General features: G+C 46.9%; 1 protein-coding gene across 1 annotated transcript; it reads left to right on the forward strand.

Annotated features, from left to right (window-relative positions):
* The first annotated feature begins 411 nt into the window (after window positions 1-411).
* SCNM1 (sodium channel modifier 1) lies at window positions 412-10,053 on the forward strand. Its single transcript, XM_083477360.1, has 8 exons — window positions 412-572; window positions 2,878-2,948; window positions 4,145-4,233; window positions 4,753-4,850; window positions 5,299-5,399; window positions 6,643-6,818; window positions 8,771-8,912; window positions 9,854-10,053. The coding sequence occupies exons 1-8, from the start codon at window positions 522-524 to the stop codon at window positions 9,951-9,953; spliced, it is 828 nt and encodes a 275-aa protein (XP_083333486.1). The 5' UTR covers window positions 412-521; the 3' UTR covers window positions 9,954-10,053.
* Window positions 10,054-15,014: the final 4,961 nt, after the last annotated feature.

A 15,014-nucleotide genomic window follows, 5' to 3' on the forward strand; every position in this document is an offset into this window, starting at 1 on the left:
AATTAAATATATTATATTAAATATATATGTTATCATCTAATATCATTGATAGATGGTTGATACATGTCTTTACTAGGCTTCCTTCCTTCCTTTTTTCAGATTCTACCTCGCCCCTTCTCTGATAACATTTACATTTGGTATGGCCAATCTTGACCCTCCAGCTGTTTTGGAACTACAACTCCCATCATCCCTAGCTAACAGGACCAGTGGTCAGGGATGATGGGAATTGTAGTCCCAAAACAGCTAGCGGGCCAAGTTTGGCCATGCCTGGTTTATGGAGCTGAAAGCCGTGCGGCATGCTGGGAAATCGAGTTTTGCGCGTGCTCCATTTTCGTTGGCTGCGCAAGCCTGCTTAGGAAATCCCTGAATCCTGATTGCTTGGGAAGGGAAGGGAGGCAAGAGACCGGCATCCAGGTGCATGCTGGGGGTTGTAGTTCTGGAGGCCAAAACAGGAAGTGTTGGAGGAGTCCTCCTGCTCCTTGCTCAGTCTTCGGAGCCTGAAGGAGTGAAGGGGGCGCACCATGTCTTTCAAGAGGGAGGGAGACGACCCCAGCCAGCTCAATGTGCTCAAGGTGAGTGGAGGGGAAGATTGGGGGGGGGGGTTCAAAAGGCATTCAAGGGATCTTGTTGTTGTTGAGTCGTTTAGTCGTGTCCGCCTATTCGTGACCCCCTGGACCAGAGCACGCCAGGCACTCCTGTCTTCCACTGCCTCCCGCAGTTTGGTCAAACTCGTGTTGGTAGCTTTGAGAGCACTGTCCAACCATCTCGTCCTTGTGCCCTCCATCTTTCCCAACATCGGGGTCTTTTCCAGGGAGTCTTCTCTTCTCCTGAGGTGGCCAAAGTCTTGGAGCCTCAGCTTCAGGATCTGTCCTTCCAGTGAGCACTCAGGGCTGATTTCCTTCAGAATGGAGAGGTTTGTTCTTCTTGCAGTCCATGGGACTCTCAAGAGTCTCCTCCAGCACCAGAATTCAAAATATCAATTCTTCGGCGATCAGCCTTCTTTGTGGTCCAGCTCTCACTTCCATACATCACTACTGGGAAAGCCATAGCTTTAACTATACAGAGCTTTGTTGGCAAGGTGATGTCTCTACTTTTTAAGATGCTGCCTAGGTTTGTCATTGCTTTTCTCCCAAGAAGCAGGTGTCTTTTAATTTCGTGGCTGCTGTCACCATCTGCAGTGATCATGGAGCCCAAGAAAGTAAAATTTCTCACTGCCTCCATTTCTTCCTCTTCTATTTGCCAGGAGGTGATGGGCCCAGTGGCCACGATCTTCGTTTTTTTGATGTTGAGCTTCCGACCATATTTTGCGCTCTCCTCTTTCACCCTCATCAAAGGTTCTTCAATTCCTCCTCACTTTCTGCCATCAAGGTTGTGTCATCTGCATATCTGAGGTTGTTGATATTTCTTCCAGCAATCTTAATTCCGGCTTGGGATTCATACAGCCCCGCCTTTCGCATGATGAATTCCCCACCCCCCCAAAAAAAATCTGCACAACCTCCCAGTTTGTTGTCGTTGTCGTTGCTAGGTTTTTTAGTCTCTTGTTTATTTATTATTATTTATTTGTTGCATTTCTGTTCCACTTCTTTCTCCAAGGAGTTCAAGGTGGCTTGGACATGGTTTCCCCCTTCCTCGTTTAATCTAAGGTTGCCAGATTTTTTTCAATGAGTCTGGGGACACTTTTCAGCTTCAATGGATTTTGTAAGGGGACTGATTTGTAAATCCGGGGACTGTCCCCGGGAAACAGGGACATCTGGTAACCTTAGTTGAATCCCTGCAAAGGAGGTTAGGCTGAGAGGCAGGGATTCGTCCAAAGTCACACAATGGGTTTCATGTGGCTGAGCAGGATTCGAACCCTGGTCTCTCCCGGGTCCCAGTTCGACATTCTAACCGCCACACAACCAACTGGCTCAGACTCAGAGGTCTCTGAATGATTTGCTGTTGTTGTTGTTTAGTCGTTTAGTCGTGTCCAACTCTTCGAGACCCCCTGGACCAGAGCACGCCAGGCCCTCCTGTCTTCCACTGCCTCCCGCAGCTTGGTCAAACTCATGCTGCTAGCTTCGAGAACACTGTCCCACCATCTCGTCCTCCGTCGTCCCCTTCTCCTTGTGCCCTCCATCTTTCCCAACATCGGGGTCTTTTCCAGGGAGTCTTCTCTTCTCCTGAGGTGGCCAAAGTCTTGGAGCCTCAGCTTCAGGATCTGTCCTTCCAGTGAGCACTCAGGGCTGATTTCCTTCAGAATGGAGAGGTTTGATCTTCTTGCAGTCCATGGGACTCTCAAGAGTCTCCTTCAGCACCACAATTCAAAAGCATCAATTCTTCTGTGATCAGCCTTCTTTATGGCCCAGCTCTCACTTCCATACATCCCTACTGGGAAAACCATAGCTTTGACTATAGGGGCCTTTGTTGGCAAGGTGATGTCTCTGTTTTTTAAGATGCTGTCTAGGTTTGTCATTGCTTTTCTCCCAAGAAGCAGGCGTCTTTTAATTTCGTGGATGCTGTCATCATCTGCAGTGATCATGGAGCCCAAGAAAGTAAAATCTCACTGCCTCTATTTCTTCCTGAATGATTTAGAAAACGTAAATATCATACCAGGCCTAGAGAGCAAGCTGAGCCGCTCTGCATGTTCTCCCTGCCCCAGGAGAAAGCAGCTGCGCTCTGTACATGCTCCCAGTCACTGTGGACTCTGCATAGGATCCCAGTCCTAGCACTGTGCAAATGGTCCCTGTTCCAGAATTTCTGCCCAAAGCCCCCATCTCCAATTCTCTTCTCCCTTTTTTGAGACCCAGTGGGCTCACACCCCTAATTCTTCCCTACTTCTGTGACTTTGCCTGTAGCTAAACCCAGGTGAAATATTTCTCTTCCTTTATTCATTTCCAGAAAAGAAGAGTTGCTGACCTCTTGGCCAATTATATCCCTGAGGATGAAGCTTTGCTGCTGAGAGATGGCAGGTCAGAGCTAAAGAACACTGGATACACCATTGTTATCTTCATTGATTGATAACAGATGGTGCAGCTTTGATGCACAGCTAACAGTGGGCAGTTAGAACAAACTGGGCACTCTGCACATGCTCCCCAATCCCAGATGGCTAATGTAGCAGGGCAGCAAAAAGAAAGATACCACAGTTTAGCTCTCACCAAACTGGCTCTCTTACGGCATGTGGTTCATAAGTCAATTTTAGTTAGAATACATGGAGTAGAGGAAGAGGGTATTGTGATTTATAGTTTTCATTTTTATTAACACCCCATTTGCAGCCAAGACAGTGGCCCTAAGCTGTTTTAAATTAAGCAGAGTTGTTTGAGAAGAAGAGGAGGAGTTTGGATTTGATATCCCACTTTACCACTACCCTAAGGAGTCTCAGGGATGCAGGTGGCGCTGTGGGTTAAACCACAGAGCCTAGGACTTGCCGATCAGAAGGTTGGTGGTTCAAATCCCCGTGACGGGGTGAGCTCCTGTTGCTCAGTCCCTGCTCCTGCCAACTTAGCAGTTCAAAAGCACAAAGTGCAAGTAGATAAATAGGTACCGCTCCGGCGGGAAGGTAAACATGACCCGGAAGCTGTACGCCGGCTCCCTCAGCCAGTAAAGCGAGATGAGCACCGCAACCCCAGAGTTGGCCACTACTGGACCTAATGGTCAGGGGTCCCTTTACCTTTAAGGAGTCTCAAAGCGGCTAACAATCTCCTTTCCCTTCCTTCCCCAAAACAAACACTCTGTAAGGTGAGTGAGGCTGAGAGACTAGCCCAAGGTCACCCAGCAGTTGCATGTAGAGGAGCCGGGAATCGAACCCGATTCACCAGATTATGAGTCCACTGCTCTTAACCACTACACCACACTGACACAATATCTCTCTGTGTGTGTGTATGTGCGCGCTTCAAAAAAAGATTTAAAAACCATATGGATAATTAAAGTATTATAGAAAATGGGTAATGAATTATTGGAAAAAAGAATTATTGGAAAAAGTAAAGAGAAAGATACTCAAGATCACAACTGTTCTAGCATGTTTGTCATGATTTATTTACAGAGCAGTGTTGTAACAAGCCTGCTTAGAACTCCGTCCCACAGATTGAATGGGGCTAAGGCTGCCCCACTGAGTGCAATGGAGTAAGTTCTAATTCAATTCTCTTTGCTCGTTCCTTCGCCCCAGCAGATATGCCTGCACTGTCTGCTTCCACCGTCCAGTTTTTGACACTCTTGACATGCTCACGGTCCACCGTTCTGGAAAGAAGCACCTCATCAGTAAGTTTGCAGAAGCTTTTATTGAGCCCTCAATGCCCCCATACTCCCTCATCCAACCTTCTGAGCAGATAATATCCAAGGTTTATACCACGTTGCTAAGAGCACCGTTGTGGTGGGGGAGCTAAGCCATCTCCCTGCTCTCATTGCTCCATTGGTTTTCAGGCACTGCTCAGTTTGCTGCTCAGGGTAGTAAAAGAAGGGATCTGTGTGCGAGGAAAGGTGTGCTACCCGGTACCAAAATTGGAGAGGTCAAAGGGTGGCTGAAAATTAACATCACCAGCCACTTTGTTGTGTGACTGCCCATCTTGGGTTTGTTTTTAATTATTGCCGCAGTTATTCTGCGGCACTTTTAATTTGCAGTAGTTTCGTTCATCCTCACAATGGTCAAGTAAGGATGTCTGGTCCCATTTTACAGATGAGGAAGACTGAGGCGTAGATAGAGATTTTGATTTAACCAAGGCAGCCCAGAGATTTGAACCGAGACCCTGCCATGTTCTTCTGTCTCTCGCTTTGTAAAAGGTTTGCAGAAGTTCTATGGGAAGAAGCGTTCGCTCGAGAGCGAGGTCCAGAAACGCCGCCACCAGGCGTACCTCCGAGCAGAAGAAACTGGTGCCCAGGTAAGTCTGCATGCTCCTTGCCGCTTCTTAGTTGCTAAGAATTGCAAACTAGAATGGCAGCCTCTGTGTTGGCTGAGTTTTCTTCCACTGCAATCCTGGGCTCATGAGTCCCACAGACTTCAGCAAGACTTTCGGAAAGCAACCTTAGCATGGAAGATCTGCCACTAAGCTATAGTTTGCCCTTTAAAGTCAATATGATTCCGTGGTTCTAAAGAAAGGGTCGATATAAATTGGAACAGAGGAGCCTGCTGTATACAGCCAGATCCCTCTAGTCTTGCTTACACTGATTGGCAGCCGCTCTCCAAAGAAGGTGCTCTGCTACTAGGCTACGTTTTCATGTACAAAATGTGTTTGTGGTTTTTAGTGTTGATGATTTTATTGCTAGATTGATTTGAGACATTTCATAAGAAAATACTCATAAATAAATTGATTAACCCTCCTTCTTTAGGTGAGTCCAGGCCCTGCACCTTTGCTTGTGGAGACCAGGAAGATCGCCCACAACGCTTTGCTGAAAAATGTCCCTTATAGCAGCTGCTGCCGGCGAAACAGGTAACGTGCTTTGCTCTCAAACCGTGGCCCCGTGAACTTTAATTCGGATGGTGTCCATGTTCCCCGTTGGCTGGGAAGTGGCACCCGGTGGCCTTAGATCTCCTTCTGAGGAACTTCCCTAGGTTCCCTCTCTGAGGCCGGCTCAGAGGATTGTGACAAGGGAGAGCGGTGCCTTTTCAATGGTGGCTCCTTGTCTGTGGAATCCTCTCCCCAGCGAAGTCCACCTGGCACCTTCACTGACATTTTTTTTTGTACCAGGTAAAGGTTTACCATTTCGTCCCGAGCCTTTTGATAGTCTAAGATGTTGTTACTGTGTTACTAAATAAATAAAACATTATTATTTATATTTATTATTTACTAGTGTGCAGCTGACGCTTCTGGTTGCTGTTACACAGACTATTTCTTTCTGTACAATGCATTTAAATTTATGTATTTAAGTTGCTTTGAAACCTTTAGATAATGTCTGATTAATATTTATGGCATCTATATCCTTTTTCTGAAAGGAGCTCAAGGTAGTATATGTGGTCCCCCCCCCCATTTAAACCCCATAACAACCCTAGTTTAGGCTGAGAAGTAGTGGCCAGGTGGGGGATTTGAACCCCAGACCAACATGCGCCAGTGTTTCTCAGACTTGGGTCCCCAGCTGTTGTTGCACTACAACCCCCATCATCCCTGACCACTGGTCCTGCTTAGTAGGGATGATGGGAGTTGTAGTCCAACAAGAGCTGAGAACCTAAGTTTGAGAAACAGTGCTTTAACCACTACACTGCATTGAATCTCAATAATAATAACAACAAGTATATCTGAAGAAGTATATCCGAAGGTCCAGTATATCTAAAGGAGCGTCTCCACCCCCGTCGTTCTACCCGGACACTGAGGTCCAGCGCTGAGGGCCTTCTGGCGGTTCCCTCACTGCGAGAAGCCAAGTTACAGGGAACCAGGCAGAGGGCCTTCTCGGTGGTGGCGCCCGCCCAGTGGAACGCCCTCCCACCAGATGTCAAAGAGAACAACTACCACCAGACATTTAGAAGACATCTGAAGGCAGCCGTGTATAGGGAAGCTTTTAATGTTTGATGCATTACTGTATTTTAATATTTGGTTGGAAGCTGCCCAGAGTGGCTGGGGAAGCCCAGCCAGATGGGCGGGGTATAAATAATAAATTATTATTATTATTATTAGCAACAATAATATAAGGAAGATGACTTTCTACAAGGCCTCAACATGACTGATTTATTTGGCACAGGGTGGCAGGAAGTGACATTGCCCCCAGTACCTCAAGGACAGATGCAAGCTCCAGAGAGTCTGAAGAAAATGAGCCATCAAAACCCAAGAACTCCGTTCATGCAGAAGAACATAGACTGCCTTTGCCAGAAGCCACTTCTGCTGTGGATTTGCCTGGGTGCGCAACTTCCACATCAGGTAGAAAATTGCTTTGGAGCAGTTTGGTTGTGGTGTTTCCTCATTGGTTTCAGGCTGTACCTCAGCCATAGAGCACTGTTTTGCATGCAAAAGCCCCCAGGCTAAATCCCCACTGCCAGTGTAGAATCATAGAATTGTAGAGTTGGAAAAGGCCCCCAAGAGTTATCTATTCCAACTCCTTTCAACACAGGTATCACAGCTAAGGAATCCCTTACTTTTCCCGCCCCAACCTGGCCACAGTGATCCATGCTACGGTCACCTCCAGGCTTGACTACTGTAATTCGTTCTACGTGGGGCTGCCCTTGAAGCTGTCTCAGAAACTCCAGTGGGTGCAGGATGCTGCAGCGAGGCTCCTCATGGGGTCTCTGCCATGGGAGCATATTCACCCAGTGCTTTTCCAGTTGCATTGGCTCCCGGTGGAGTACAGGGTCAGATTTAAGGTGCTGGTTTTGACTTTTAAAGCCCTTCACGGCCTAGGGCCCTCGTACCTACGGGATCGCCTCTCCTGGTATGCCCCACGGAGGACCTTAAGGTCCATAAATAGCAACACCCTAGAGGTCCCGGGCTCTAAGGAAGTTAGATTAGCCTCAACCAGAGCCAGGGCCTTCTCAACACTGGCTCCGGCCTGGTGGAATGCTCTGTCTCATGAGACCAGGGCCCTGCAGGATCTGATTTCTTTCCACAGGGCCTGTAGGACAGAGTTGTTCCACCTGGCCTTTGGCTCAGAATCCGTTTGATTCCCTCCCCCTTTTTCTTTTTCCCTTCTCCTATGATGAGATTGCTCCCTAATTGTTTTAATATTGTATCTTAATCTTTTAAATTGTATTTTAATCAACTTGTTTTTATTATTGGTTGTTAGCCGCCCTGAGCCCGGTCTTGGCTGGGGAGGGTGGGGTATAAATAAAATATTATTATTATTATTATTATTAAAGAAGCACTGACAGGTGGGCCACCCCACCTCTGTTTAATAACCTCCAAAGAAGGAGAGTCCACAACTTTCTAAGGGAGTTCGTTCCACGGTTGAACAGCTCTTGCCATCAGAAATTTGTTCTAAGGTTTCGTTGGAATGTCCGTTCTTGTCTAGAGCAGCAGAAAACAAGCTCGTTTCATCTTCCATGTAACAGCCCTTCATGTACTTGAAGACGGCTGTCATGTCACCTTTCAGGCTTTTTTCTGCAGATTAAACTGCAGGTTCAACTGTCCTCATAATAATAATAATTTATTATTTATACCCCGCCCATCTGGCTGAGTTTCCCCAGCCACTCTGGGCAGCTTCCAATCACGTGTTAAAAACAATACAGTATTAAATATTAAAAACTTCCCTAAACAGGGCTGCCTTCAGATGTCTTTTAAAGATAAGATAGCTGCTTATTTCCTTCACATCTGAAGGGAGGGCGTTCCACAGGGTGGTTCCCTGTAACCTCACTTCTCGCAATGAGGGAACCGCCAGAAGGCCCTCAGTGTCCGGGCAGAACGATGGGGGTGGAGACTCTCCTTCAGGTATACTGGACTGAGGCCGTTTAGCACTTTAAAGATCAGCACCAACACTTTGAATTGTGCTCGGAAACATACTGGGAGCCAATGCAGATCTCTCAGACCAGTGTTGTGTGGTCCCGGCGGCCACTCCCATAAGACTTGGTCTCCAGATTCTTTACCATCTTGGTCGCCCTCCTCTGCACACATCACACTGTTGACTCGTGTTAAGCTTGTGGTTTGCTAAAACCCCTAGATCCGTTTCACATGTGCTGCTGGCAAGCCAGGAGTGCCTTTCAACTTCCTCTTCTGATCTACACTCCCAAATCAATCCAGAAGGACCTGCAGATGTGGACACAATTGCCTCATCTGCAGTTGTTATTGTGAAGTGGGCAGGATTTTACAGGTGCCAACCCCGTCCCAAGTTGCCAGTGAGCAAGGAGATCCAACTCCTAAATATAAATCTCTCTTGACTCCAGAATCGCTGAAAAGATCTGCAGCTCTGAGAAAGGAGCGTAGCCACAAAAGGAAAGCGCCTCACGGTGCAGCACCTCATTCTGACGCTGGTGATGTTACCCCGGAGAAGCGCCGGGCTTTGGAACACTATCTGAGGCTGAAAAGGTAGGTGAGAGGTTGCCCAGAAGATGTGTTAACTAAGTGGTGGGATCACAGGTACTAGATTTGCAGGCTAGGAGCCGAAAAGCATCAGGGGAGCAAAGTTGCGTCTGCACTGTTTTCTTTGTTTCAAGACCTGGTTTTGCAGGGGAGGGTGATCAGGTTTTACTATAAAGTTCGATTTCAATGCATCCCTTCCAGTGTAGACACAGGCAAAGCACTATTAAGGCTTTTAAGGGCTACTGTACTCTTAATTAAAAGCTTTTAAGGGCTATTGTGCTCTTAAACAAAAGCTTTCTGTTGGCAAGCTCAGCCTTGTTTTATTGCTTTTTATAATATTATGTCTATATACAGTGGTACCTTGGGTTAAGTACTTAATTCGTTCCGGAGGTCCGTTCTTAACCTGAAACTGTTCTTAACCTGAAGCACCACTTTAGCTAACGGGGCCTCCTGCTGCTGCCGCACCGCCGCCGCACGATTTCTGTTCTCATCCTGAAGCAAAGTTCTTAACCCGAGGTACTATTTCTGGGTTAGCGGAGTCTGTAACCTGAAGCATATGTAACCTGAAGCGTATGTAACCCAAGGTACCACTGTACTAGGAAAAAAGGAGAAACTGAGTGATGTAAAGCACCGCCTGCAGCTGGCGTCTCCAGATAGGGCTGGGAGAAACTACCCGAAACCCTCAAGAGCCAATGTTTGACAGCATAGACAACACAGAGCTTGCTGGTCTAACTCTGCATTAGGCAGCTTCTTTGTGTGTTCTGAACAGGAAACTTTTAATTAATGTTACACAGCTGTCTTGCACTTAAACGTTACAGAAGTATCTCAGCCATGGTGTACGGCAGTGCAGTTTAATATTGTACTCTGCAAGTGTGCTTAGATCTATTATTCCAGAAAAATGAGCATCCCTTTCTCAGATGTGTTTATTTCCTTCCCTTCTCTGGCAGTTCCGGTTGGGTCCAAGATGGTTCTGGCAAATGGGTAAAAGACGAGAATGTGGAATTTGACTCTGACGAAGAGGAACCTCCTGCACTGACTCCATCTTGACAACATTGTTACTTACTTTCTGAGGGGATACCCTTGGAAATGTGCTATTGGTTGGACATTCAGGGACCACTCATTCAAGAGCAAAATTTATTTTTTACCACGTACTGTATATAGAATGGTTTATATTTTTAAAAAAGGGGGGATATGAACGCAGGTTACATTGTCTGGTTACTTCCTTTGTTGGTTACAGTCTCTGATTTTGTTTCACTGCATAGAGACTGCCTTTCACAACAACCCTGGTACGTAGGCTGGATTGCAAGAGAAAGTGTGTGTGTGTGTGTGTGTGTGCACGCTCGCGCAACTTCTGTGGTTGAATGGAAATTTGAACCCGGGTCTCCCTAGTCGTAGTCCAACAATCGAACTGCACCAAACATGAACAACACTGCTTTTGAAAAGCTTGCTTCACCCTGGCCAATTTTCTTTTAGTATTTGCAAAGGAAAAGCAATTGCATGGAGTCCTGAACTGGACCAATTCCCAAACTAGTTTCCTGCCCCCAAATCCTGCTTTTCCCTTTTTTTTAAAACAAAGACAGCTAAAGTAAGTTTGGGTTTTTTTTGTTTTTTAAAGTAAGAACTTGAAGCAACATTTCATTTACCCCAAGCACTAATCTCTAGGCAGCACTGGTGTTCAGCCTCTACTGCATTGTTGGGGAAGCTTTTCCTGCTCGAGGGCCACATTTCCTCATGAGGAGCCTTCTGAGGGCCACATGCTGGTAATGGGCAGTGCCCCAGTCCAAAGTGACCACTTTGTACAGCTGGTTCCACGTCTCTTTCCAGGTAAGCAAAAGGCACAATCACCCATGGAAGACACATTACAACCAGGTAAAAGTGCTCAAGGGAGGACTAGAGAGATTACTGAGGATCGGATCGAGAGGCCCAGAGGGCTGCATTTGGCACCTAGCCCTGAGATTCCCCAACACTATACTGAAGCCTGCAAAAGGGAATTTGTTGGCAGCACAGCTTCTGGCTGGCCATTGGCCGAGCTGCCCTGATCTCACAGAGGCACACCAGGGAGGGCAGGCAGACCTCTTGACTACCACTTGGCTCACACGACATTGCAAAGGGGACAGAGCAAAGCATTGGACAGGGAGCTCTTCAGGAAGGAGGCTTAAATGTGTGATCCAGAGGAGGCCAACGAAAAACGTCTGGGTCCACTAATACAAGTGGTGTCCACAGAGCCAGGACCTTCAAAGGCGCAGGGATGCTTTGAAATCCACATACAGTTAAATCCAGTCAAAGGCAACTATGAGGTTGCAGCAGCGCTCATCTCGCTTTCAGGCCGAGGGAGCCGGCGTTTGTCCACAGACAGCTTTCTGGGTCCTGTGGCCAGCATGACTAAACCACTTCTGGTGCACGGAGGACCGTGACAAATGCCAGAGTGCATGGAAACACCGTTTACCTTCCCGCCGCAGTGGTACCTATTTGTCTACTTGCATTGGCGTGCTTTCGAACTGCTAAGTTGACTGGAACAGAGCAACGGGAGCTCACCCTGTTGCGGGGATTTGAACTGCCAGCCTTCTGATTGGCAAGCCCATGAGGCGCGGTGGTTTAGACCACAGTACCACCCACGTTCCATAATAAATAATTTTTAAATAAGCCCTGCGCGGATGGTTGGTGTCTAATTGTGGGCCTTTATAAGTGGGTATAAAGCCAAAGAGAAAGGGCCCCATTCCTTCCACTGTCTCTGAGCAAGAGTGGATCTCGGAGGCAAAAGCATAAAGTTGGCAATCGTTCCCACTGCAAGTGCCTTCATGTCAGCCTAGCATTGACTCCACCGCCCCGTCCTCTGCTGCTGGTCATAGCTGTCAACCTTCTCTTTTTTTTGCGGGAAATTCCCTTATTCCAGCACCGTTTCTCGCTGCTATTCCAGATTGTTAAGATATCCCTTAGACTGTCCCTGGGACAGGTGAGGCTGCTGATCCCTTATTTTCAAATCTGAAAGTTGACAGCTATGCTGCAATTGTGATACATTGTGAGTTGCGGAGGCCAACCCATGGTTTTCGCACACACCCCTTTTGCCATCGGCTCTGACGCCACCGCCGCTTCTTGACGTGGGTCGTTTCCATTGCCCGCTTGCGTCAACTTCGGGGCTGGTGACTTTTATCCACCTAACCTAACTCTTCCCCCCCCCCCCCAAGCCTAACAGCTGTCCATGTCAACCACGGAGGACAAGCCGCGAGAAGCCGACTGCATTGACAGGCGGGACACATGTGACACCTCCGGCCTTGGGAGGGGAAGGGAAGCCCCTAATTTAAGACCGGGACGCCTTCTCCTGCTCCTCCTCCTCCTTGCGGGGTCTGGGCCAAGATTTCGTGCAACCCGATCCCTTGGGTGTCCATTTCGTCTGCTGATCCCAGCGGGGGGTATAAATACATCGGGAGGGTGGGTGGGGGATTCTTCTTTCCCCCTCCCCACAATCTTGCTCCGCAGCACCACCTGCTTGGAATAACTCTCTATAAAGTGGCAGGGCTCCTTGCAAGATTCCTGACGGGACACCCTTCCTTGACGCCGCTTGCGCTTCCTATTATATAAAGCGCGGGCGGCTTTTTAAATCTACTTTTCTACTGCTGGAGCTGTGGGAGTAAAAATGCAAACAGTACATTTGATGATTAGCTGCCCCGTGATAAGATCATTTTGGTGTGGGGTGAGGATAGTTCTAGCAAGAGTCATAAAAAGAAATTGTTATTTAGGGGAATTGAATTGAATTCTAAATTATATTCCGGAAATGTGGGAGATTACAAGGGGTCAAAAAAAATGGATGTACTGTGCCATATTGGAAGCAAAAAAAACTTGTTTTGATGAATTGGAAGAGCTGCAAAAAGATTCAATTGAGCACATGGATTGATAATATGGACAGACTAGCTACATACGAAGGAATTGCATGTCGACGCAAATTAAGAATGGATAAATATGAAGAAATCTGGAAGGAATATTTAAGCGATAAGGCGGACAGTGGTGGGAAGTAGGGGGAGGAGAGGTGGGGGGAAATTGTTAAAAAGGTGTAGTCATAGGTATATCAGTATTCAAATTTGAATTGTCAAATTGTGTTAGTGTTATGGTTTTTGTTGTATGTGTCTTGTGCAGTGGTTTGTATTGCAAAAATTGTTGGTTTTGGTTTTTTTAAAATCTACTTTTCTTCATCGGGCACCAAGCAGAGTTCATGGAAAGCCAGATCCTGACTTCAAATAAAGGATGTTGGAAATGCACTTGTTTTATTCGACAGCTGCTAGCTATTTCTTTATCCTCCTCCTGAGGAATTCAAGATGGAGAAGTCAGCCCTTCTTGTTCTTCCCATTTTATCCTCACGACAACCATGTGGGGTATGTTAGGCCGAGAGAGAAGAGAGTAGCTGTCCCGAGGTCACTCAGGGAGTTTCATGGCTGACTGTATAGGGTCAGAGTTAGGCCATCTCCATTGAACTCTTACCACTATACCACACTGGCTCTCATGGGGCAGCGCCTCAGCAATGGAAATCCTACCCTCGGCCCCTACATAGCCAGCCCTGAGAGCGCTTCCATCATTTCAGGCTGTTTCTTCAGTCCCGAGGACTAGAAACTTGGTTAGTGTTGTGGCTTTGAAGTGAAAGCTGTTCTTCTAAGTGCACTGGATTCTCCAGATACCAAACCAGGGATTTTGGAACACACGCCTTTCATTCAACACGCTCATCTTATTTTTGCCTTTCTGTTAAATATCATTGTGTTGGTTCCCACTGAAGGTGTTTCCTGTTTTCGTGCCTGGAAAAAGAAAAGCCTTGTAGGGTAGCAAAATCTCATGCCATACTTTCATCTATGAAGAGCCGAGTTCAAATCCCCCAGACTCAGCCATGAAACTCTCACAGGGATCCTGCCCAGCCTCTTTCTCACAGCTCAGCCTACCACATGGGGTTGGCTTTGAGAAAGATTATCTCTGTGAACACCATCCACCACTTTGTAATAAAACAGCTTCCCCTCAAGTCATATCTCAAGTTCCTCACAGAACTCTAGCCCAACGGTTGCCATTAATTTGATTTGAACTGATTTTTTAATGAATTGATTTTAGAATGCTGTATTATTTTATTGTTGTTAGCCACTCTGAGCCCGGCTTCAGCTGGGGAGGGTGGGATATAAATAAATTATTATTATTATTATTATTATTATTATTATTATTATTATTATTATTATCTCCCTCCTTCAGCAAGCTGAGGTGAGACAGGGCAGCTTAATTTAATTCAATAATACTGGTCCAGAGCCACCAGAATGTTCCAGAAGGGTCTCCCTCATCTGTCCTGGTTTCTATACTATTTCCCTCACAGCCTTTGTTTCCTCATTTTTCATTCTCATCTTTGCCTTGCCCGTCTGAGGTAAATCATGCTGCCGGAGGGCAGTTATATTACTTTTCTCCTGTCACTTTTTATGACAGAACTTGGTTAGCCCTAGTGGCGCTAAGGGAATTGCAAACACCAGTTTCCACCTAAGATGGCGGCCGTCTGTGAGGACGTTGGACTGTAGGCCTTGTTGCCTGGCAGACCTCGTGTCACGCCAAACAAGTGCAGGGAAACAAATTTGTTTACGATGCCCTCAGGCACTCTGAAATGGCTTCCTGACTAATATCTCACTGGGCCCATAAAAACCGTCATCCTTCTGGCCTGCGGTTGCCTTTGCCAATTTAGGAGTGTTTGTTGACTCCCGAGGCCCAACTGGGTGCCCTCAGTTTCCATATTTTCACGCGCACACCTGGCACCGCTGAGGAAAAAATTGAATTTGATCCTGTTGGCGCTGGGGCTCGTTTGGTGTTCTGTTTCCGCTACAGTTCAGTTTTTTAAAAGGGGGGAAAGGAAACCTCTTTCTTCTTTGTCCAGCCTCTTAAAATGCCAAAATGACATTTTGGAGAATGGAGAAGTGACTGTGATCATGGTTTCTCCACCCCATGTGGCATCCGATGGCAGATATTAGCTGACAGGAGTGTGAGGCCATTGTTGGCCGACTTTTGTGAGGGCGGCTTTGGCAGATCTCCAGGCCTGCCTCTTTTTATTCTCTTTCCTTGCTAAATTTACCTCAAATTTCCCTTTTGTAGTAGAAGAGC

The sequence above is a fragment of the Podarcis liolepis genome (genome assembly GCF_965112155.1).
Source record: "Podarcis liolepis genome assembly, chromosome: 15".
NCBI classification, from domain to species: domain Eukaryota; kingdom Metazoa; phylum Chordata; class Lepidosauria; order Squamata; family Lacertidae; genus Podarcis; species Podarcis liolepis.

Bases quoted from the DNA above. Each gene is read 5' to 3' on its own strand.
- SCNM1 (XM_083477360.1), top strand. From the start codon at position 522: ATGTCTTTCAAGAGGGAGGGAGACGACCCCAGCCAGCTCAATGTGCTC. The intron at 573-2,877 runs GTGAGTGGAGGG...ATTCATTTCCAG, and splicing joins GCCAGCTCAATGTGCTCAAG to AAAAGAAGAGTTGCTGACCT. The intron at 4,234-4,752 runs GTAAGTTTGCAG...GCTTTGTAAAAG, and splicing joins TGGAAAGAAGCACCTCATCA to GTTTGCAGAAGTTCTATGGG.